The 25,408-nt window shown below is 39.4% G+C and overlaps 1 protein-coding gene across 3 annotated transcripts; it reads right to left on the reverse strand.

Annotated features, from left to right (window-relative positions):
- Positions 1 to 3,425: 3,425 nt before the first annotated feature.
- On the reverse strand, positions 3,426 to 21,382 carry mterf1.L (mitochondrial transcription termination factor 1 L homeolog). Of its 3 annotated transcripts, XR_001936080.2 has the most exons (4): positions 21,230 to 21,382; positions 16,901 to 18,024; positions 4,662 to 4,828; positions 3,426 to 4,345 (listed from the first exon to the last, which is right to left on the reverse strand). XR_001936080.2 is itself a non-coding variant. In XM_018267303.2 (3 exons), the coding sequence occupies exons 2-3, from the start codon at positions 18,004 to 18,006 to the stop codon at positions 4,744 to 4,746; spliced, it is 1,191 nt and encodes a 396-aa protein (XP_018122792.1). In that variant the 5' UTR covers positions 18,007 to 18,024; positions 21,230 to 21,382; the 3' UTR covers positions 3,426 to 4,743. The 3 variants fall into 3 exon arrangements, 2 of the variants coding, with proteins under 2 accessions (XP_018122792.1, XP_018122793.1); XM_018267303.2 differs by having other exon boundaries at positions 3,426 to 4,828; XM_018267304.2 differs by having other exon boundaries at positions 3,426 to 4,828; positions 21,213 to 21,369.
- Positions 21,383 to 25,408: the final 4,026 nt, after the last annotated feature.

The following is a 25,408-nucleotide window of genomic DNA, read 5'->3' on the forward strand; positions in this document are numbered from 1 at the left end:
AAAGAAACAGTACTTCGATTATCGCATGGTCGAATATTCGAGCGATTTTTACTTCGAATCAAAGTCAAGTTAAATTCGAAGTCGTAGTATCCTATTCGATGGTCGAAGTATCCAAAAAATTACTTCGAAAATTCAAACTTTTTGTACTTCGAAAATCCACTCGAACCTTAGTAAATCTGCCCCTAAATGTGTAGCTTTACAGAGCATTTGTTTTTAGATGGGGTCAGTGACCCCCATTTGAAAGCTGAGAAGAATCCAAAGAAAAAGACAAAGTACTAAAAAACTATAAAAAAAATAAAAAAATAATTAAGACCAATTGAAAAGTTGCTTAGAAATGGGCATTCTATAACATACTAAAAGTTACTTTAAAGGTGAACCCCCCTTTAAGTCAGGAGGCTGAGAAGACTCATCACATCAGACATTTGTCTGCTCTGAAGGTAATCACCAGTGGGCTTGTTCTTTCAGTTTCATTATATTCGATGTTTAAAAACTGTTAATATTGTGAAAACTAGAAAAATGTAATGGATGTAAATACTGCAGAAATGCAGCGGAGCAAGTTTACTTTTGTTTTGAGGGTCTTCCCTTAAAGGGGTGGTTCACCTCTAAGTTAAATTTTAGTACGTTATAGAATGGCCAATTCTAAGCACATTTTCAATTGGTCTTCATTAGTTATTTGTTATAGTTTTTTAATGATTTCTTCTGACTCTTTCCTGCTTTCAAATGGGGGTCACTGATAGTGATAAGAAAACATTTTCGCCGAGTTTCGCCGCAAAAATGATGTCATAGACTCATTGGGGACATGAGTTTTTGATGGATTTTTCTGTTAGGCTGGTTTTCAGAGGGGGGCTTGCCTTCGATCCCCAACCTCAAAGAACCCACTCAGGGAACATACAAGGCTGCCGTCAGGGGGATACAGGGGGTACTGTAGGCAGGGGCCCATGACTAGCAATGTGGATCATGGATAGGTTTCAGTATAATGGGGTATGACTATGGATTAAGGGCATTGTTGTGAGTGGTAGGCCTTTTTTTTTATTGGGGCCCCATTCCACTAATTGTGGGCCAGGTACCCAACAGAGAGGGCCCTGCTAACATAGCTGTATAGGGCACTGTGACTTCTGATGCTAGCCCTGGGAGCAAACATAAAATATATATAGGAAGTAGGGGAGGCTAGAAGGTCACAAGCTGGACATTTCTTAGAAGTTGATCTGGTAGCTGGGGTCCAAATTACTCTAGCAACCATGTATTGATTTGAATAAGAGACTGAAATATGAATAGGAGAGGACCTTTTCTGTAAAGATGAGTAATAAAAAACAATACATTTGTAGCCTTACAGCTTTTTTGACGGGGTCAGCGCCATTTTAAAGAGGCAACGGAAAAAGGCAAATAATTATAAAACTATAAAAAATAAATAATGAAAACCGGTGCAAAAGTTGCTTATAATTGGCTCTTCTATTACATACTAAAAGTTACCTTAAGGGTAGGACTACATGGACATTTTAGGCGCGATCTGATGCGCTGCGACAAAGCGCATGCAACAAAAATAAGGTAAGTGAATGCATTGTCGCATGGTGGCGCAGGGTTGATCCGACACGACTGACGGATGCAGACGCAGCGTGTAGCATTTTGTCGCAGCACATCAGATCACGTTGCTAACCACCCCTTTAATCCCTAATCGTAACCCTGAACGTCTTTTATAAATATCATACTCACAGTGCATTTAAATCCAATAATTCTTTAGACAGTACATAGCCACTGAACATGTTTTAAAGGGCATGTAAAGTCTAAAATAGAATAAGGCTAGAAATGCTGTATTTTGTATACTAAATATAAACATGAACTTACTGCACCACAGGCCTAATCAAACAAATGATTTATGCTTTCAAAGTTGGCTACAGGGGGTCACCATCTTGTAACTTTGTTAAACATCTTTGCAAGACCAAGACTGTGCACATGCTCAGTGTTGTCTGGGCTGCTTAGGGATCGTCATAAACAAAGCTGCTTGAGTTCTGCATGGCTGGGAAGTAAGGCGGGGGCTCCCCTTGCTGTTCTTAAGTATGATTGTTTCCCTGCTCAGCAGTTAGGGACCGTCTGATTAAGGTAGAATTTCACTGCATACAGTCAGGTTTCTTCTAAAAACGGTACACATTTTTTAATTAAAGTATATTGGAGATAGGTTTCTTTTTCATTAAGGAAAGTAAAAATGGGATTTTATTTTTTTTGCCTTTATATGCCCTTTAAGAACCTTTTCTTATCACTTCTGTATTTGCACATCTTTGTCAAAACAGCAACCAACTTCACAAAGCAGCATTTCCCATTATCTTATTAATGAGCCTGGCTTCTTCCTTGGGAGAGTATGCTAATGTTAGGCATGAAGCAGCTGCGAGTCTTATGGTCATCCTTTGTGTGTCCTCTGCTAAGGAAAATTGTTTTCCCTGAAATCATTGCTCATTAATTACTTATTACTCAATCTCCATAAAAGCAGCTGGGGATAAAAAAAAACATCATTCTATACAAAAAAAATTCTTTCAAAGAAGACTTGGAAAAAATGAAATTTGATGATTTACACGCATTAAATTGACTAAAATAAATTATTAATAAATTATAAATCTAAAAAAAAATGGGTATATATGCTGTATATATTCTGTTTGTACAATAAAGGATTAAGTCAAAGCACAGGAAAGAACTGTGGAGCTTTCATATGACATATGAGCATAGCAAAACACATATTGCTGAGCTCTGGACATAGACACTGACAGAAAATTCAAGTGGCAGCCCTGGGGAAACAAACCCTAAATTAAGTGCATTGCATTCACCTGTAGCCACGGAGCACAGATCTGGAAAACATTTTGAAGCAAGCCTTAGGGCTCTTACAGACGAGCGTTTTTACCTGCGCTCCCCTGCGTTCCGTTTTTCTGCGTTCAGCCGCAGGGGAGCGCAGGAATAGACGCATTACATTTTTTCCAATGGGGCTGTACTCACACAGGCGCGTGTAGGCGCAGAACGCAGGAAAAATGCAGCATGTTGCGTCTCAACCTGCGTTCGGCAACTACACGCGCCTGTGTGAGTACAGCCCCATTGGAAAAAATGTAATGCGTCTATTCCTGCGTTCCCCTGCGGCTGGAACGCAGGGGAGCGCAGGTAAAAACGCTCGTCTGTAAGAGCCCTTAGCTTCAGATAATTAAGTTACAGTCTGGGCTTGGGAGAGCAATAAGTAGGATCAGATGCCTCACACAATTAAAAGTGTTTACTCATAGAGTGTGGAACAAGACCTTTGTTAGAGGCATCATAGGGAGGTTTGCCCACCTGAAACATTATTTTGTTTTATTACCCATCTCTATGGCTGATGCTCTCTAGGGGGCTACTACAAAACCATCCTCAAGGCATGGCACACAGCAATATAAAGCATAAGACTGGTAAGACATTTAAAAGGGCAAACAACTTTTTTATTTTAATCCTGTCTCACAACAGAAACATTATAAATTCCTTCTTGACTCCAAAATGTAGTTTATATCATCTCTGCCCAGCTCAGTACTATTCAGATGTAGATAGCCCCCCTAGGTAATGCATGCAGGATTCTCCCCTACTGATATAATGTATATTGCCCACATCCTTCAGTTTGCTGATGTTGCTGGAATGCTGGAATGATTAAATATTATATTACTCTCTGTGTTGTTTTAAACCCTGCTGAATATCATATCAACCCAATATAGTCACATGGTAACTGAGGCTGAAAAAGAAGTACATAGACTTCAACCAAAGCCCTCTCCAAACTGATCCAGAATAAGGCAAACAAAATCCTTAGCAATTAGTCTGACACATCAGTATGAAATACACAGTACAACAGACTGCTGCTAAAACTCATCCTATGAGGATACCGATATCACCTTTCCTGCATGAATGAAAGAAAAGCAGTGCCTTTGAGAAAACCCATGAAGACATAGAGAAAACACAGAAACCCAATTTGTCATCTGCCCATCTCTGAACTTTGGTGCTTTTGAATCATAGCCCAGGTGCAAAATTTTTTATTAATTCACTCTCAACATCACCTATCATGTCTCTGATCTGGATCTGTCCTTTAGCCAAGAAATGCCAGCAGCTGGAGTCACGAGATGAGAAAACAGTCATTTCCAGTAGCTGCTTGCAAATTCAAACCTTTATACCTTCCCAGAAGCATGGTGTTTCAGGGCTGGTCAATAATGAAATGGAATAACGAATGTTGAAAAACGTGAGTATTGAGAAAAGAGTTGTAGCCATAATGTCAGGCATTTCTCATTTTTTCCCTCCTCTAATAGAACATCAGGACTTCTTTACATTGGCTAGGGAAGAAGAATATCATGGATGCAACCTGTAGATGAGTGAATAAAGATGGGCTTTAACAGTAAGTAACTTGTAACAAGATCTATGGGCCAAGCCATTGCATATATCAGCCAGGTAGAGGATTCTGAGGGTAGTAAGCTGATACTAGCTGAATATATTTACTGAATTTGGCTAGATTAGTCTTTCTTAGGCATCATATCATAAGCCTATATTTTTTTTATTAAAGGAAAATATACTATTAGTTTAATCTTCCACAAGGAGTTATTTTATGAATGCACCCACAGTGAGATGCCTCCAAAAAGGACACACTGCAGAGTCCATATTGAATTAATTCAGGTACATACATCCAAACATGCTCCTGCGCTTCCATATGGGCCTCCATGAACCAGTCGCTAGCTCCAGGCTTCCCACAGCAGTCTTCTAATTTTAAGGATGTCCTCTGGAAGTGATGCAACATTTACTCTGTGCCCGATGCCTCAAAGTGTGCAAATGTGCACAATCCTGCACTTGGCTGTAATGATGAAATGTGAGGGAAAAAAACATGGTGATTTGTGTCTGAAATTGCACACTAATTAAACTTAAAGGGATCAATCCTGTCATCGGAAAACATGTTTTTTTCAAAACGCATCAGTTAATAGTGCTACTCCAGCAGAATTCTGCAATGAAATCAATTTTTTAAAAAAGCAAACAGATTTTTTTATATTCAATTTTGAAATCTGACATGGGGCTAGACATTTTGTCAATTTCCCAGCTGCCCCTGGTCATGTGACTTGTGCCTGCACTCTAGGAGAGAAATGCTTTCTGGCAGACTGCTGTTTTTCCTTCTCAATGTAACTGAATGTGTCTCAGTGGGACATGGGTTTTTACTATTGAGGGCTGTTCTTAGAGTCACCCGGCAGCTGTTATCTTGTGTTAGGGAGCTGTTATCTGGTTACCTTTCCATTGTTCTTTTGTTTGGCTGCTGGGGGGGAAGGGAGGGGTGATATCACTCCAACTTGCAGTACAGCAGTAAAGAGTGATTGAAGTTTATCAGAGCATAAATCACATGACTTGGGGCAGCTGGAAAATTGACAATATGTCTAGCCCCATGTCAGATTTCAAAATTGAATATAAAAAAATCTGTTTGCTCTTTTGAGAAATGGATTTCATTGCAGAATTCTGCTGGAGCACCACTATTAACTGATTCATTTTTGAATTTTTTTTTTCCAATGACAGTATCCCTTTAATTATGCTTTTCTGTTCAGCAAGAGCTGCCATCCATTTGGCATTAGAGGAATAAAACATAGTAAGCAAAAATTATGGCTTCACCATATTCAGACATATTATAAAGATGGTAAGCTCCTTTTGGTGGGGTGGAATGTACTGGAAACATAGAAGGCTAGACAGCTAACTTAATACAGAACCAGATATGTGGTGAGTATCCAGGGATGAGATGGGTCAGGCAGCAATCATCAGAGCTAGTATCTTAAAGGAGAAGGAAAGCTACAGAGGCATTTTATTGCCAATAGATTAGCTGCAATAGTGCAAGTTAGAATGCTATATTTATTCTATAGAATGTTTTATCATACCTTGGTAAAAATATCTAGAAGCTGTTTGTTTAGGATAGCAGCTGCAGTATTAGCTTGGTGTGACATCAATTCCTGCCTTGGTCTCTCCCTGCTCACTTATAGCTCTGGGCTCAGATTACAGCAGAGAAGGGGGGGAAGAGGACCAAACTGAGCATGCTCGAGCCCGGGACAAGGAGGTTTAAGCTGAAGGCAGGAAGTCTGATACAGAAGCCCATGTGTACACAATAGAAGGAAAGAAATGTTGTGTTTCTTTTGACAGAGGACTCAGAGCAGCATTACTTTGAGGGTTTACTGGTATATTTAGGTGGACCTTTCTGATAAAGCTTACTTAGTTTTAACCTTTTCTTCTCCTTATCTTAATCAATTGACTTGGCAGGCAGCATGATAAACAACATTGTTAGGAAGGGCTCTAGTAGGTTCTGAAGCACAATAGACCCAGCTTGGACAAAGAATATTCATATGATTTACTCAAACAACATTGGCATATAGAGAAGTCACTTGGCTCAAAATCCAAATCTTTTTAGGGGTGCCCCGTTACCTAATAAATCTCTCAAGCATCATTCAAGCCCCCCACACCTCTACACCTGCCCCACCTCATTCCTGAGAGCGGTTGCCTTAGTCAGATGCCCATTGTTCTTTTCTTGCCAAACAGCAGATACATAAAGCCACATTATGAAAAGATTTGATTGCCAGTGATTACTATACGCATCAGGGTCTTTGTGCTAGAACTAACAGTACATTTTATTCCTTCACCATTTTCCACACATTATCTAGCTCTCTGTGGAAGCATTTTCTGACCTAATCAAGTATGTTAGTCCTTGCTTCAGCAATCAACTAGTAAATCAAACTGAACTGAAGAACAGAGCCATTATATAAGGTCACAAAAGTAATTTTCGGAGTCCAACAGTGACTTCTAGTGGTGAAAATGTGTCAAGCCCGGCAGGGCACACAGTAAATTCCTTATCATAGCTTGCAAAGGTTTATACTGCAATATATTTTAACTAATGGTCCTAGTCCGTGTGGGACAATAATATTTCTGAAAATATGCTTTTCTATTGATGGGATGGTATTTCACCTTGTGCTGTATACATACTCATTTAGGATTTACTGATTGCCTGATTTACTATATGAAACTATTTTATTTCCATATGAAAGTGAATATGGGGTTGGAGTTCTGATAATATATACACACTTTATAACCAGTATTTTGAACGTTTTTTTTAAAAAAAATTTAACACATACAGTATAAAACTCTCAGAAACTAGAAAGCCAAAGCAAATGTGGATGGCTGAGAAGAAGAAGAGAAGATAGGACTTAAAACCAGGGCTTTCATGAAAAATGCAGCATGCAGGGAAGCCCAAAGTGAACCTAGTAGTCATCAGAAGGATCTGAGAAGGATTTATGGTAGTGTAGCCAACATCCATTGATGAAACCGAAATCCCCTGGGATCGTATGATTCACGGTGCACACAAACAAACCATACATGTTAGGTCACATGAGCCAATTAACAGACAGAGTTCTGTCTTTTGCTTCCACACTTCTTCCTGTTACAGAGTTGTAGTATTTCTGGTCAGGTGATCTCTGAGGCAGCACACAGACCATCAAAAAATGATGGTTCAAAGCAAGAGATGTAAAAGGGAAATATTTACTTAAAGGAGAAACAACCCCATTTACCAAGCCTAGCTGCCCACCTGGGAAATGCCCCTAACTTTTTACTTACCCCTCGGCGCAGATTCAGGCATCAGAGTTCACCACAGCCATCTTCCAGGTCTTCATGTCTCCTCCCGGCGCTTCTGTAATTTCCGTCCATTTCGTTGCATTTGCCATTGTCTCAAACCGGTAAATCGCTCCAACTGCTCACGCGCCGATTCACCGGTCTCCATCTCAGTTTACCGAAGACTCGGAAGATAGCTGCCGTGAACGCCGATGATGTGACTCTGCCCCGAGGGATAAGTGGAAAGTTAGGGCATTTCCCTGGGGGGACAGGTAGGCTGAGGGGGGGAGGGAGGTGGTCTACGTGGGGTGGGGGGTAGAGGTTTATTTGGTAAAGGGTTTGTTTCTCCTTTAAATATATATACCAGTTTGGTAAGATTCTTTAATATGCCACTTAATTTGATTTAAACTAATTGTTGCTCAAGTATTTACTTTGGGGGTAAAGTTTTCCTTTAAAAAAGGAACTGTTGTTTTAAATTCATTTTATTAGTAGATAAAACCTGCTAATATCTTGAACACTAGAAAACAACGTGCATTGCAAATATGCTTATAAGAGCGCTCTGAGCAGTTTCACATACATTTGTTTTAAGGGTTTACAATTCCTTTAAACCTATAAATTATTACATTTGCTTTGACTAGTCTTTGGCTAACCTTTTTGTTTAATCTTGTCGTTTCACAGAAAAGGGCTGAAGCCCCAGTTTAATATATGCATTTATTGCTAAACGTCTGGGAAATAAATGGCTATGCAACAATGGTAATAAATAACATATTGTATAGACAGTGTTTGCCGCTGATTCTGTTAAAGAGGCAGTGCAGCCATTTTTGTGACATGAAATATGTTGTTCCAGCTAAGTAAAGTCTTGCCAATTTTGTTATTGCATTTCAAGCAGCCATTGATTTGGCTGGAGCAGAAATTATACATTGCAGCCTGGAAAAACAAATTGCCTCCCTACAGGTGAGAAATGTTACTGCAAGTTACACTTACAATATACAATATTTCATCTTTTAAGGGGTTGTTCACCTTTGAGATAACTTTTAGTATGATGTAGAGGGTAATATTCTGAGACAATTTGTAAATGGTTTTCATTTTTTATTATTTCATGTTTTTGAGTTATTTAGCTTTTTATTCAGCAGCTCTTCAATTTGCATTTTAAGCAATCTGGTAACTAGGGTCCAAATTACCCTAGCAACCATGCATTGATTTAAATAGGTGACTGGAATATAAAGGAGAAGCCTGGAATGAAATATGAGTAATAAAATTAGCAATAACAATACAGTTGCAAGCCTTACAGAGCATTTGTTTTTTAGATAGGGTCACTGACCACCTTTTGAAAGCTGCAAAGAGTCAGAAGAAAAAGGCAAATAATTATAAAATTACAAAAAATAAATAATGAAAACCAGTTGAAAAGTTGCTTAGAAGTAGCCATTCTATGACATACTAAAAGTTACCTTAAAGGAATTGTTCAGTGTAAAAATAAAAACTGGGTAAATAGGCTGTGCAAAATAACAAATGTTTCTAATATACAGTAGATAGTGAGCCAAATATGTAATGTATAAAGGCTGGAGTGACTGGATGTGTAACATAACAGAACATAGCCCAACTTCCTGCTTTTCAATTCTCTTGGTTTCCACTGACTGGTTACCCTGGTTACCAGGCAGTAACCAATCAGAGACTTGAAGGGGTCACATGGGTCATATCTGTTGCTTTTGAATCTGAGCTGAATATGCTAAAGATCAACTGCAAACTCACTGAACAGATATGTTCCATGTGGCCCCCCTTCAAGTCGCTGACTATCTCAGAGTTAAAGAGCTGAAAAGCAGGAAGTAGTATTCTGGCTATTATGTTACACATTCAGTCACTCCAACCTTTATACATTACATTTTTGGCTAACTATATTAGAAAATATTTTTATTATGTAAAGCCTATCTATTCATCCATCATCAGATTTTATTTTGACGCTGAACTATTCCTTTAAAGGTGAAATATCAATTTAGTTTTTTTTCAGTTTTCGAGCTATTTAAGTTTTAATTAGCTGCCAATATTATGAATTTTGTAACAACAGCCCCACCTGCTGGTTACTTAGAGAACAGAATAAGAAAACTGTAATTGTATGAAAGTTGGATATACAGATGTTTAGTAGCAAGTAATGCCCATCGCTAAAAAAAAAAAAAAATTATATCAAAGGATATTTTCGGGTGGTCGCATCCATTTAAGAAACGCCCCTTTAAAATTCAAAATGTAAAAAATCTAAACAGAAAATAGCTTAGTAGGTGCATTTAGAAAGGCTTTCTTTATAAGGGCTGGACTTCTATACCTAATGCTGCTTTCTGACCGCAGTCCCTTTCCCTTCCTGCTTTTTCTGGGTCTTGGAACATTCTTAACATCTCATTCTTCTTTAATGTTTTTCCAGAAATACTTTTATCGCACATTTCATATGTCTGCGCTGTCAGTAGCCACTTTGTAACCAGTTGGTTAGAACCAAATATTGAAGTATGGAACTGATTAATGAATGGCTTGTTGAGTTGACCCGCTGGTTCCTTGCCTCAGTTGGGCTCCTTGCTCTCTATAATGTGCTCGCTGTTTCACTCACAGTTTCATTTATTTAAATTCACAAGCTTGTGAAGGATGTCGGCAGAAGTCCATGTAAGTGGCATGGGGTATAGAAGTAGGTCAGATATGGCTGAGATGTGTGAAGAAAGAAGACAATGAAATTACTTTATTCAGTTTAAAGGCAGACACTGCTTTCCTTCACACAAAGTCCTAATTAATTGAAAAATGAATTGCCACTTATGATCTAAATATCAGCATATGAATGTTATCTTGATAGTTTTCCAATAGGTACACCTTTATATTTAATTAAGTAGCAATACTGCACAGATAGCAGATAACCCTTAGCAAATGGATTTTAAAGGACAAGAAAAGCCTAGGATATTTTTTGCAAGGTAATGGTATGGGATACGGAAACCTGTTATCCAGAAAGTCTTCCATATAATTCAAATTTTTACAAATGATTTATTTTTCTCTGTAATAATAAAACAGTACCTTGTACAATTATGGGATCTGTTATCTGTAAACCAGTTTCCAGAAAGCTCTGAATTACAGAAAGGCATTCTCCCATTTCCTTTTTCTCTGTAATAATAAAACAGTACACTGCACTTGATTCAATCTTTGATATAATTAATCCTTATTGGAAGCAAAATAAGCCTATTTATGTTTTTTTCATATTTACATGATTTTATAGTAGACTTAAGGTATGAAGATCCAAATTACGGAAAGATCTTTTATCTGGGAAGCCCCAGGTCCCGAGGGTTCTGGATAATAGGTCCCATACTTGTACTTGATCCCATCTAAGATATAATTAATCCTTATTGGAAGCAAAATAAGCCTATTTATGTTTATTTCATACTTACATAATTTTATAGTACACTTGGGGGCAGATTTACATAGGGTCGAATATCGAAGGTTAATTAACCCTCGATATTTGACTGCCGAATGTAAATCCTTCAACTTCGAATTTCGAAGTCGAAGGATTTACCGCAAATAGTTTGATAGATTAAATCGATTAAATCCTTCGAATCGATTAAATCCTTCGAATCCTTCAAACGATTAAATCCTTCAAATCGTTTTTTTGGTTGAAGAAAAATCGTTCGAATCGATGGATTTTAATCCATCGACCTTCCCCATAGGCTAACATTGCACTTCGGTAGGTTTTAGGTGGCGAAGTAGGGGGTCAAAATTTTTTTTTATTTTTTTTTTTTAAAGAGACAGTACTTCGACTATAGAATGGTCGATTTTTAGTTCGAAATGTTCGATTCGAAGTCGTAGTTGAAGGTCGAAGTAGCCAATTCGATGGTCGAAGTAGCCAAAAAAAACATTCGAATTTCGAAGTTTTTTTTATTCTATTCCTTCACTCAAGCTAAGTAAATGGACCCCTTAAGGTACAAAGATCCAAAATATGGAAAGATCTGTTATCCAGAAAACCCCAGGTCCTGAGCATTCTGGATAACAAGTCCCATACCTGTACCCAAAAGTTACATAGGTCACTTACTCCTGTTTGGCAGCCAGCACTTCTCTGTACAATATGCTCTCGCCCCATGTTGTTCTTGGAGCTATTATGCATTATAACCCCACTGCCTGTTAAAGTCTGTAATATGTATGAGACGACTCTAAATCAGCAGTATTCAACCTACTATGCACAGTCAGGTGCCAATATACTAGAATGCAAGAGTTTCTTTTTTACAGGAGACGAATGCAGTCCATATGGTTACAGGGGTACCTTAAAAAAATACCCAACACTGTCCTAGGATTTCCTTGTCCTTCAAGTTGCCATAAAGACAAATTAATCTTCACTAGTAATCATCTATTAAGGGATTGTTCACCTTTAAATCAACTTTAAGTATGATGTAGAGAGTGATATTCTGAGATAATTTGCAATACGATTTAATTTTTTATTATTTGTGTTTTTTGAGTTAATCAGCTTTTTATTCAGTTTGCAATTTCAGCAAATTGGTTGCTAGGGCCCAAATTACACTAGCAACCAAGCATTAATTTGAATTAGAATAAAGAATATGAATAAGAGAGGCCTGAATAGAAAGAGGAGTAATAAAAAGTATCAATAACAATAAATGTGTAGCTTTACAGAGCATTTGTTTTAGATGGGGTCAGTGGCGAGTCATAAGAAGGCAAATAATTCAAAGATGATAAAAAAAGTTGCTTTGAATTAGTAATTCTTTAACATACTAAAAGTTCATGTAAAAGTTTTAAAACTCGAATCTTTTGAGATCTATTATACCCCGACCCTGGGAATAGCTCCAATCTGAAAATACACCATCTAAAACCTGTCGAGGTCATGTAGGAGTCAATGGCAGAGGTCCCTTGGACCATTTGAAGATGGCTACATGATGCTTGAGTTTTTTTCAGAGGGTTTTGCCTGGAAACTCGAACAATTCGAGTTTGTTTTGGCCAAAAAACTCAATTAATTCGAGTTTCCAGGTTGTTAACCTCAAACTCACTGAACTGAGTTTTTTCCATTTGAGTTTTTTTCTTACATTAGAAACCGTTTGAGTTGTGAGCTCATTCTAGGTCTAAAACTCTAAAATTCAACCTTTGATAAATAACCCCCTAAATGAGGAATTTTTAAGCAGTAAGCTTCAGGGCTGAATTGCATGTGCACCGGCAAGTTCTCTCCAGTTTTTCTCCAGTGGCAGAACATTCTAATTTCACCCCGTGTGCCGTAGCCTTAATGTCATATAGATCTGTTATCTGGAAACCCGTTATCCAGAAAGCTCCGAATTACGGAATGGCCGTCTCCCATGGGCTCTGTTTTATTCAAATTTCCTTTTTCTCTAATAATAAAACAGTAGCTTGTACTTGATCCCAAATAAGATATAATTAATCCTTATTGGAAGCAAAACCAGCCTATTGGGTTTATTTAATGTTTAAATGATTTTCTAGTAGACTTAAGGTATTAAGATTCAGATTACAGGAAAGATCAATTAACCAGAAAATCCCCAGGTCCCGAACATTCTGGATGACAGGTCCCATACCTGTACTAAGAAGTTGCAACATTATTATATCCTGTAGACTCTTTGCACAGCATGTAGAAATTGCAGAAGAGTACTGCGTGCATTTACCGCAACTTTTAAAATGAGTCTATATTCACGATGAATTGAAGAGACCCAGTAGGAAGTGTATTATCACTATCAGTATTTACTTTGCTAAAGTTTGCCTTTCTAGCTGGTTTTCTGCCTTGACACTTCATTCCAATCTTTGCTGTGTATCAATGTGTTACAGTTCCCTTACTGGCAGCCGCAGCAGTTTTCTACAAAAGCTACATTCACCTCTTCAATCTGAAGTGCCAAAATATACATGTGTGAATTGGCAACTAAAAGTGCTGTGATATATTAACATTTTAAGTTAAACTTAATAAAACTGTACCACCATTTTGCATTGCAAATGTAAGCATGTATATTATATTTAGAAAGGTTTTTCATTGACATATTTTTGGTAAACCTGATAACAAGAGTGATTCATGACATGCCATCTTTCCACATGTTCCACCTATAAAACAGCATCATATATAGATCCTGCCTTACTGCTAAAAGTTAAAGGGGTTTCTCACCTTTAAGTTAACTTTTACTATGTTATAGAATGGCTTATTCAAGTTTTCAATTGCTCTTCATTATTTTATTTTTTTTTATAGTTTTTGAATAATTTCAGCTTTCAAATGGGGGTCACTGACCCTATTTAAAAAACCAATGCTACACATTTATTGTTATTGTTACTTTGTATTACTTATCTTTCTATTCAGGCCTCTCCTATTCATATTCCAGTCTCTTGTTAAAATCAATGCATGGTTGCTAGGGTAATTTGGACTCTAGCAACCAGATTGCTGAAATTGCAAACTGGAGAGCTGCTGACTAAAAAGCTAAATAACTTAAAAGACAAGTAACAACGAAAAAAAACACATAAATCGCTAAGTCTTTAATAAGAATTAACTTACTGAAACTCTGCTTGCGCTCCTCTTCAGAAAAGGCGATCCATCGTGCGGCACTCGATTTCTCCTCCCTGCCTTATAGGAGATAACCAGGGAGGAGAAATTGAGCGCTACACGATGGATCGTCGCCCTGTAGCCTTTTCTGAAGAGGATCGCAAGTGGAGTTTTGGTAAGTTATTTCTTAATAAAGACTTAGCGATTTCAAAGTTTCATTTGTCTTTGTGTTTTTTTTCATTGTATACTAACATTTAAAAAAAAAAAAACAATTTGATGTTACTGGTCCTTTAAAAACCACAAATAATAAAAACCAATTTCAAATTGTCTCAGAATATCACTCTTTAAATCAAACTCAAAAAGTTAATCTTAAGGTGAACAACCCCTTTAAGTTAACTTTCAGTATATAAAAGGGGCTACTTCTAAGCAACTTTTCAATTGGCATTAATTTTTTCTTTTTTTTTTTTTTTATAGTTGATTTGCCTTCTTCTTCTCTTTCCAGCTTCCAGATGGAGGTCGCAAACCCCATTTAAAAAGCTAATGTTCTGTAAGGCTACAAATGTATTGATATTATTACTTGTAATTATGTATCTTTCTATTCAGGCCCTCGTCTGTCCATATTCCAGTCTGTCATTCAAATTACGGTATGGTTGCTAGGGTAAATCCGACCCTAGTAGCCAGATTGATGAAATTGCAAACTGAAGAGCTGCTGAATAAAAGCTAAATAACTAAAAAAAAAAAAAAAACACACAAATAATTAAAAAATAAATAAAAACCAATTGCAAATTGTCTGAGAACATCACTATCTAAATCAAAGTTAATTTTAAGGTGAACAACCGCTTTAATTTTAGCAGGGTCTGCCTGAGAATTTGGAATGGGAAACGTTCATTATCCAGGTTGGCATATATAATGTGCCCATTCCTCCTATCTGAGATGTCTGTGGATAATAAATAACCGTTGATTATACACAGGGTAAATATGTTGGAAAGTAAAACAGGGTTAAAATTATCCTTTAAAAATGGCAGGCTTATTAAAATTCAGCAAATGCACACTTCACTAAACAAAAAAATTATTTTAATGGAAATGTGTAAAATTAAATGTACAAAATATCACGACAACTGTACAAACTATACGTTTTTAATAAATATATATATATATATATATATATATATATATATATATATATATATATATATACACATGTTACAATGAAATCTATCAATAAATAATAAAGGCACATTAAGGCCCTGATCTAATCTTATATCACATTATCATTACAATCGTGTGGTGCATCGAAAGCCAGTTTTGATCAAGTTTTTGGATTTCATTTTAATCTCGTTTTCTGAACAGCTCACTCGGCTTTTGCTGGTGACTGACACTTCTGATAAGCATAACCTAGATACAATTCAGGTTTTAGCCTTATAAGGGCAAAGACACGCGAAGATTTGGGAAGATTTAGTCGCCTGGCGACAAATCTCCTCTTCTTCAGGCGACTAATATCCCCGAACTGCCTTCCCGTCGGCTAGGATCTAAATTGCTGGTGGGATGGCACTTGGAGCATTTCTGAAGTCGCCTCATGAGGAAACTTCGTGGGACTTTGGAAAACGAAGCACTGGCATCCCGTCTGAGATTTAGATTCTAGCTGGCGGAAAGGCTTTTTGGGAGATTAGTCGCCCGAAGAAGAGGCGTTTTGTCACCGGGTGATTAAATCTTCCTGAATCTTCGCATGTGTCTCTGCCCTAAGAAGCTGACTAAGATATTCCTTTAATAACAGTAGCTTGTACTTTATCCAAATTAAGATATAATTAATCCTTACTGGAAGCAAAACCAGCCTATTGGGTTGATTTTGAGGCAGATTTATCAAGGGTTGACTTTTGAATTCATGTGGGTTTTTCGAAACTCTAAAAAATTCGATTTACCTCGAAATTTGATTGTGGGGGGGTTATTTATTTAAAAAATCTAATAACTCCAACTCGGACAAATTGTAAAAAATTCTAATCGAATTGTGGATAATTCACTAATCGAATTTGACAATTCAGACCATAAGATTTTTTTGAAAATTAAAATTTTCAATTTGACCATTAATAAATCTGCCCCATAATGTTTAAATGATTTTCTAGTAGACTTAAAGGAGAAGGAAAGGTTGAAACTAAGTAAGCCTTATCAGAAAGGTTCACCTAAATATACCAGTAAACCCTCAAAGTAATGCTGCATATCTTTCCACAGCATATCTTTCCTTCTATTGTGTACTCATGGGCTTCTATATTAGACTTCCTGCCTTCATCTTAAACCTCCTTGCCCCAGGCGTGAGCATGCTCAGTTTGCTCCTCCCCCCCCCACTCCATTCTCTGCTGTAATCTGAGCCCAATGCTATAAGTGAGCAGGGAAAGACTCAGGCAGGACGTGATGTCACACCAAGCTAATACTGCAGCTGCTATCCTAAACAAACAGAGAGCAATGGTAAAACATTCTACAGATTAAATATAGAATTCTAGCTTGCACTATTGCAGCTAATACATTGGCAATAAAATGCCTCCGTGGCTTTCCTTCTCCTTTGAGGTATGAAGATTCAAATAAAAAAAAAACATCCATTATCCCAAAACCCCAGGTCTGTAGCATTCTGATACATGCCTGTACTGTATCTAAAAAAAGGTACAAAGCACAATTTAGGAGCTTTTTTGGATAAAAGAAGTCACGATTTTTCAAGTATTTTACGTTATGCTGCAAAAATCTACACAAACATAAAGTATTTTTTTATGTATATCATCAGTTTATTTAGAAACAGAAAGTTTCCCTAATCTAGTTTGGTACCTTGTCTGGCTTAAAACCAAAATACCGATTCCATTCACCTCGAAGTTATAGCCAATTTCTTTCAAATCGTCAATTCTACTTTTTATATTGTCGACGCTGACCTCTAAGACTCTGGGCGTTTCTAGCACAAGGTCGATACCAATGCCACGCTTAAGAAGCAGATCTATCTTGACAAGAAAGTTCACCGGGGACAGATAAAGTATGCTAGGGTAGCTGGTAATAATGCGAGTAATCTCGTTCTCTGTACAGCCGAGGGAGTGCAACTTTTGCTGCACATTTTTATAGTTCCTCTTTATGTAGGTGTTACAGAGGTCCAGAATGTCTGCTCCGCTGCCTTGAATCCACAGCAGCAATTCCTTATCCATCATCTTAAACGTTGACTGAATGAATTCAATATTGGCTTTAAGGCGCTTCGTACTTCTGATTAATATGAATATATTTTTGGTAATGATTTGCTTAACAAACTCCTGCGGATTTTCTCCTCCTAAACAGACATGCAGGTCCTGTAAAAAGTAAACCATCTGCTTGTTGAGTTCTGCTCGATTGGAGAATGTTCGAGGGGCTTTGGCCAGCAGTTGGCTCAGATCTTTAGGAGTCAAGCCTAGGGAACTAAGGAAAGAAATGTTTTCCTGCAAATTCTCAATGTCACCAGATCGGAAAAAAGACTCTGGGGAGCGTTCCACGATCTTTAATATATGCAAATCTGTCTTCAAAATGCTCTGCCAAATCTCCCACTTCTTCTGCAGGTGTTCATAGGTGCGTGTGATCGCCCTGGGGTAACGAGAAATAATACTGGCGATTGTTTCTCGGCTTGCTCCCTTCGACTGCAGAAACTTCCTCAGGCTTTCCTCGTGTGTGATCATCTTCTTCAGGATTCCAGGCTGACGTTTTCTGGCCATTGTAATGTCAACACCCATATATTCTAGGTTGCTCAGCAGGCTCTGGTTTTCATTGGATTCAGGTTTTTTGGTGTCCAGAAGTTGCTCACTATAAAATCGGGACCATGCTGAATTAACATGCGGAAAGCTTGCAATCCTTATCGTGCATGTAGGAGGCATATGACGCAAGCAAAATAAGGTGGTGCGAATCAGCCCTTTCATTGCCATGGTTCCGCTGCCTGTTTACTGGAGAATGAAGAACACAACATTAAGTCATATCACCATTGAAATATCGTCAGTTAAAGAAACCCCTTCCCCATAAACAAACATGGCTGAACTACTTCTGGTTTAATGAATGTAGCAGGTATAAGATCCGTTATCCAGAAAGCTCTACATTATTGTAAGGGCATCTACAACAGACTCCATTATAGGTATATACAAATAATTAAAATTTTAAAGGAGACATATTGTGTAAAAAATAAGAATGTACCAGTGCATTATACTCATTTAGATACAGAAGAATTGCGCTTTAAAAAGTAGTGTTTCAGGCTGATTTATTGAATATTTCTGCAAAAACCCTAATATCCCTCCCACTTCCTGCTCCCTGAATTACCAGGTTGTGGAAGGGAGCAGGCAGCTGTCAGCTCAATGCAATGTAGGACAGGAACCAACCAGCAGCTAGCAGGACCTGATAGGGAACCGAAGCCTGTCTTTTTGTGTGACTGCTGGGCTGTGATTGGCTGTCCCCTCCTACTGTGCTTCTGGCTGGGACCGTTTCGACACGCCCACCCCTCATTTGAAACACAGACAGAGAACATCTATAGGGAGCTCTAATAAAGGGGCTTTTTTTAAGGATAATGTTAATTTTTATTACCATGTAAAAGCAACACCACATATTACTCATAATTGCCTACAAAATTAAGTTTTTTTTATCTATCCTATATGTCTACTTTAAAAAAAATGTTTCCTTTTTCTCTGTAATAATAAAACAGTACCTTGTACTTGATATCAGCGACAATATAATTAATCTTTACTAGAGGCAAAACAATCCTATATAATGTTTAAATAATTTTTAAATAGACAAAGTATGGAGATGCAATTTAGAGAAAGAAACCCCCAGGTCCCAAGCATTCTGGATAGCAGGTCTCATACTGTATAGGGCAATGGCACAAGGGAATATACCCAGATTTTTACCACCCTATGTGATTTCCAGCTCAGTGGGTGGGCAAAAATATCTTGGGACTTGCTTCGCCATTGACCTTAAAGGGGTTGTTCACTTTTGAGTTAACTTTTCATACGATACAGAGTGTGATATTCTGAGACAATTGGTTTCCATTTTTTATTATGTGTGGTATTTGAGTTATTAAGCTTTTTATTCAGTGGCTCCCCAGCTTGCAATTTCAGCAATCTGATTGCTAGAGTCCAAATTACCCTAGCAACCACACACTGATTCAAATAAGAGACCTGAATAGAAACACGAGTTATAAAATGTGGCTATAACAATAAATGTTTAGCCTTAAAAACATTTGTTTTTTTAAATGGGATCATTAACCCCTATTTGAAAGCTGGAAAGAGTCAGAAGAAGACAAATAATTAAAAAACTATAAAATAAAAAATGAAGACCAATTGAAAAGTAACTTAGAATTGGTCATTCTATATCAGGGGTCCCCAACCGTTTTTACCCGTGAGCAACATTCAAATGTAAAAATTATTGGGGAGCAACTCAAGCATCCAACATGTTCCTGGTGGTACAAACGAAGGGCTGGGATTGGCTGTTTACTAGCCCCTATGTGGACTGGCAGCCTACAGAAGTTTCTGTTTGGCAGTACATCTTGGTTGTATGCAACCAAAACTTGCCTCCATGTCTGGAATTCAAAAATAGCATCTGCTTTGAGGCCACTGGGAGTAACATCCAAGGGATTGGTGAGCAACATTTTGCTTGCGAGCCATTGGTTGGGGATCACTGTTCTATATCATACTAAAATTTAACTTAAAGGTGAACCACCCCCTTTGGACTATGCTGGTGAAGTCCTGATTCTAGTTATTATTGTTCAGATCAATAAAAAACGATCTTTTCAAATAATTTTACACATATCTCACGCCCAGCAGCCCTGTACACATGCCACCGCACACTCCCAGCAGCCCTGTAAACATCACACAGCGCACTCCCAGCAGCCCTGTAAACATGACACCCCACACAGCGCACTCCCAGCAGCCCTGTAAACATGACACCCCACACCCACACTCCCAGAAGCCCTGTAAACATGACACCCCACACCCACACTCCCAGAAGCCCTGTACACATCACACTCCCAGCAGCCCTGTACACAGGACACCAGTCACTCCCAGCAGCCCTGTACACAGGACACCAGTCACTCCCAGCAGCCCTGTACACAGCGCACTCCCAGCAGCCCTGTACACAGCGCACTCCCAGCAGCCCTGTACACAGCGCACTCCCAGCAGCCCTGTACACAGCGCACTCCCAGCAGCCCTGTACACAGCGCACTCCCAGCAGCCCTGTACACAGCGCACTCCCAGCAGCCCTGTACACAGCGCACTCCCAGCAGCCCTGTACACAGCGCACTCCCAGCAGCCCTGTACACAGCGCACTCCCAGCAGCCCTGTACACAGCGCACTCCCAGCAGCCCTGTACACAGCGCACTCCCAGCAGCCCTGTACACAGCGCACTCCCAGCAGCCCTGTACACAGCGCACTCCCAGCAGCTCTGTACACAGCGCACTCCCAGCAGCCCTGTACACATCACACAGCGCACTCCCAGCAGCCCTGTACACAGGACACCAGTCACTCCCAGCAGCCCTGTACACATCACACAGCGCACTCCCAGCAGCCCTGTACACAGGACAACAGTCACTCCCAGCAGCCCTGTACACATCACACAGCGCACTCCCAGCAGCCCTGTACACAGGACAACAGTCACTCCCAGCAGCCCTGTACACATCACACTCCCAGCAGCCCTGTACACATCACACAGCGCACTCCCAGCAGCCCTGTACACAGGACAACAGTCACTCCCAGCAGCCCTGTACACATGACACCCCACACCAACACTCCCAGCAGCCCTGTACACATCACACTCCCAGCAGCCCTGTACACATCACACAGCGGACTCCCAGCAGCCCTCTACACAGGACACCAGTCACTCCCAGCAGCCCTGTACACATCACACAGCGGACTCCCAGCAGCCCTCTACACAGGACACCAGTCACTCCCAGCAGCCCTGTACACAGGACACTAATCACTCCCAGCAGCCTGTACTCATCATACTTGACACTCCCCTTTGGATATACTGGGCTCTTCCAGCTGCTCAGTTCTATCAGCACTCACATACGAGGAGGCTTTTCAGCAGGGTCACCATGTAATGTAAGGAACAAAACTCGCTGGAAAGTAGAGTACAGTTCCCCTGCAGCCCTCACCTCTAGCAAAGCCTAACCTTGTGTACTGTTGCTCCAACCTCCACCACAATTCTACCCTCGGATCTTCTGCTATCTCCTCGGATTAGCTCCAGAGTGAGTCTTTCAGGAAGTCATCACGTCACAACCACGTGCAAAGAAAAGGGGAGGAGAGGAAAGGGGAGGGCTAAGTAACTTTCCATGACTATAAAAGAGCTGCTGACACTGTAGAAATGCCCGTATAAACCGTAGAGAGGCGCACAGCAGCACATGGGAACTTTTAAGAGACGAGGAAGGAACAGGGGAGCCGCAAGGGGACATACTTTGCCTTGTGGAATAGAGCTCAGTACTTTCGGCCAGTACATTGACAATAGTGCAGCCTGTGTGATCTCATGTGACTGTTATGCTCTGTCATACTACTGTGTGTGTTGTGTGGCTTACTTGTGATTGGTACCTTCCCCTACACTGGTATTTGGTACATTCCACTAAGCAGTCTGTTTAAAGGGGTTGTTCACTTTTGTATGATGCAGAGAGTGATATTCTGAGACAATTTGCCATCGGTTTTCATGTTTTTTTTTGTTATTTCGATTTTTATTCAGTAGCTCTTCAGTTTGCAATTTCAGCAATCTTGTTGCTAGGGTCCAAATTACCCTAGCAACCATGCATTGACTTGAATAAGAGTGGACTGGAAAAAAAAGATGAATAATCAAAAGTAGCGATAAAAATAAATGTGTAAATCAGATGGATCAGTTCAAAGTTGGAAAGAATCAGAAGAAGAAGGCAAATAATGAAAAAAAAAAAAAGATCCATTGAAAAGTTGCTTAGAATCAACCAATCTAACTAAAAATGAACTTAAAACGTAAAGGTGAACCACCCCTTTAAGTGTGAGAAGCACGTTTTGAAGGAGTGCTGCTAATCAGGCGTTTGCTTTCAAGTAAGTCACCAGTAAATGCTACTGCTGATTGGTTGCTATGGGCTGCTAGACCTATAGCAAACCTGTATCAAAATAAACCCTTTGCGGCAAATTCACCAACCTCCAGAAATTCGGCAGCGACAGCTTCGCTCACATTGCCACGCTTCGGCAGGCGAAAATTCGCCAGGACAACGCTAATTCATTAAAATGTGAAGTTGTGTCCAGTTTCGCTAGCGTTAATTCTGCAAGCAAAGCGAAGTTGCGCTAGCGTTGGCTAATTTGCATACGGCAGGAAGTTAAAGTTGAATGGACGTATATGTTGCAGCAAATACATTACATTACACAAGCCCAGGGAACCTTAATAAAAGAAAATAGAGTTTTTATATTGCCCTATACATGAGCGCAGAGTATAGTTTATGTGTCACATGTTAGGAAATGTAGGGGGGAAGTTGAGTACCCTAAAAAAATACGATCTTTTGCAGCCTATCCCCCTGAAAAACTGAAAAGTCGCCAGCGTTTTTTGGGACTTAGAAAAATGTTTTTTTTTGAGGAACTCCTATCTACTCTATTGCACTTTGCCTGGTCTGAGGTGGCGAAGGCAAGTCTGGCACAAGAGGTAACGTTCAGTAAAATCCGCATCTTAGTGAATTTGCGTAGTTACGTCCATTCGCCAGAGCGAAAATTCGCCTTGCGTTAGAGTGCAAAGCTCTAGAGTCTATCTCCTTCGCTAGTGAATTTGCGCCAACGCCCGTTAGTAAATCAGCAAAGTCCCAAAATGATGTCATGCTGGCGAATTTTCGCCAGCGTTAGTCAATTCGCCCTTTCATAAATTTGCCCCTTTATGTACAGAAGAAGTATTACCATTGTGTGTATGTCTTAATTGTTAGTGGGAGCAGAGCAGTGTGTTCATATACTGCCATACTATGCCTTCCACGTTTTTGTCCCCCAACCAATTTAGGATATACACCCAACCAAGTTATGCATCCGCACGCCCTGAGCCACCCGAAACAATGCTCACCATTATATCCTATGGAAAAAGTTTGCAAACACTACTTTGAATATGTGATCATACTGTGGTGCCCAGAATCTGTTCAATCTCTGTTGGGAAGTGGCTTTTGTGGTGTTTGCTCATACTTATACTGTGTATACTTCCTGGACAGCTTAAAAGTGAAAGTTACTGTTGTGTAATGGCTGCGTGAGCCTGCTAATAAAGCATTGTTATACACTACTCATCCTCGGCTACCAAAACACAACAGCTTTGACAGTTTTCATTCAGTTGAAGAGTCAGGTGTTGGGCACTCATATGTTATATAAGTAATGGGGCACCACAAAATCTGCTTTGCCTCCGGACCCGACCTTAGCTAGCCATACCATGTGTATGCACACAAAGCAAAGTGCTATACAGAAACAGATAGAAAACACAAGAAAGAAGAGGAAAAGCAAAGAGGGGACTATAAAGGTCACGAAAATACATAACAGAGACTGTAATTGTACCCTAGTCAGGATTTTACCTCTCTTACCAGTAAAACACCAAACCAGGCCAGGGCTGCTGTTACAAATTTCCTGGCAATGTAACTGCCCTGACCCACCCCAAATTTGGCTCAGTCATACCTCTTTTCTGCTGAGATGGCCTGGAATCCACAGCAAGCCCCACCCCTTTTATGTTTATGTCATTTCCCTACCCACCCAGCCTACCTTGGCGGTAACTCTATTTGTAAATATGGCCAACGTCGAACTGGCTGACCCGGAGGCTTTGCGGCTGCTGCTTCAGGGCCCTTCCACACACACCCGGGCCCTAAATCAGTTCTGGGAGCGGGGTCGCCGACCCTGTAAACTGTTCTAAATTGATACATTAAGTTGATACATTTCTTATCAGAATCTCAGAGTTTCATTACAGGCAGGTGTTAGAATTGATACAATAGTTGCTAATACTCCAGAGATGCTGCTGAGAAATGTATCAACTCAATGTTGTAAAATTGTAACAGTTTAGTCCGCGCCTGAATTACTGAACTGCCAGACTCAACCACCACAGACTGGAACATTCAAACTTTATTTTGAAAAAACGGTAAGAAATAAAAAATGGAAAGAGATTTAAAAAAGTCTTTATTTTTGGAGAACAATCTGAAAGCAACTGTATTGAAAAAGTGTTGGAAGGTGAACAACCCCTTTAAAAAAAACAAATCGATAATGATGCTGTTGCATTAAAATAATATTTGTAGCTGCCACTTTTCTTCTTGAATACTAATGATAACTGTGCTGATTATATGTGTATATGAAAGGAGTGCCTCATCTAAGAGTCCATAGATTCATCAAAGAGTGAAGTTAGAGATCACCACAGTCTAGAGTGCTAGAGTGAAATACCGCCTCTCACTCTAGCAGACTGTGGTGATCTCTAACTTCGTTCTTTAATAAATATACCCAGTAGCGTTTGAGATGACTAATGGAAATAAGATGTTTGCATTTAGCCTACTAATTTAAATGACCACTAGATGGCAGTGGTTGCTAAAATGTTGGATTGAACACCAGGAGAGAAAATATTTCCTTAAAGGGATCCTGTCATTGGAAAACATGTTGTTTTTTTTAAACACATCAGTTAATAGTGCTACTCCAGTAGAATTCTGCACTGAAATCCATTTCTCAAAAGAGCAAACAGATTTTTTTTATATTCAATTTTGAAATCTGACATGGGGCTAGACATTTTGTCAATTTCCCAGTTTACAACAGCCCCTCTGGCATTCAGGGTCGGACTGGGCCGACGGGACACCGGGAAAAAACCCAGCCCTCATGGGCCCCCACCAGTCCAGACCTACTCCCCAGAAAAGAAACATAATTCTGCAGCGCATTGGGTCTTTGTGCGCACATGCACGTCGCACCTTTTGACTATTTTTTTTCCAGAAAAGGTGGCAACCATAGATCTAGGAATTTTTCTGGTTTGAAAACTGGAAATTTAGTTCTTAAAGTTACCAGGAGCTGTTTTTTGCTGCCCCTAGTAACTTGTGGGGCATTGTTGTCTGAAGCGAGTTTTTCAACTTCTCTTATTGGTGCATCACCCCTGCATCACAATGAAACAAAGGGAGGGGTTGGGGTTCTGGCAAACACATAGACAAACTATCATGATTTGCTTTCAGTCTGTAGAATCAGGTATGTCGGTGTATAAATACATTTACATTTCTATATGAAAGGTCAGGCAGTGTTTATGCACCTTTTCTACATGAACTCAAATGAGCTCATCTCAAAAAGGGAGGTAAAGTTTCCCTTTAATAGCAGTGCTATAACAGTTGTATCTTGCATCTGTTCAGGTGACCAT

Source organism: Xenopus laevis, chromosome 6L, assembly GCF_017654675.1.
Source record: "Xenopus laevis strain J_2021 chromosome 6L, Xenopus_laevis_v10.1, whole genome shotgun sequence".
In the NCBI taxonomy this organism is placed as follows: Eukaryota; Metazoa; Chordata; class Amphibia; order Anura; family Pipidae; genus Xenopus; species Xenopus laevis.

Coding starts and splice junctions, on each gene's coding strand:
- mterf1.L (XM_018267303.2), bottom strand. CDS start 18,006: ATGGCAATGAAAGGGCTGATTCGCACCACCTTATTTTGCTTGCGTCAT. Junction 4,829..16,900: donor TTGGTTTTAAGCCAGACAAG/GTACCAAACTAG, acceptor TCATCATTACAG/CCAAGTGCAGGATTGTGCAC.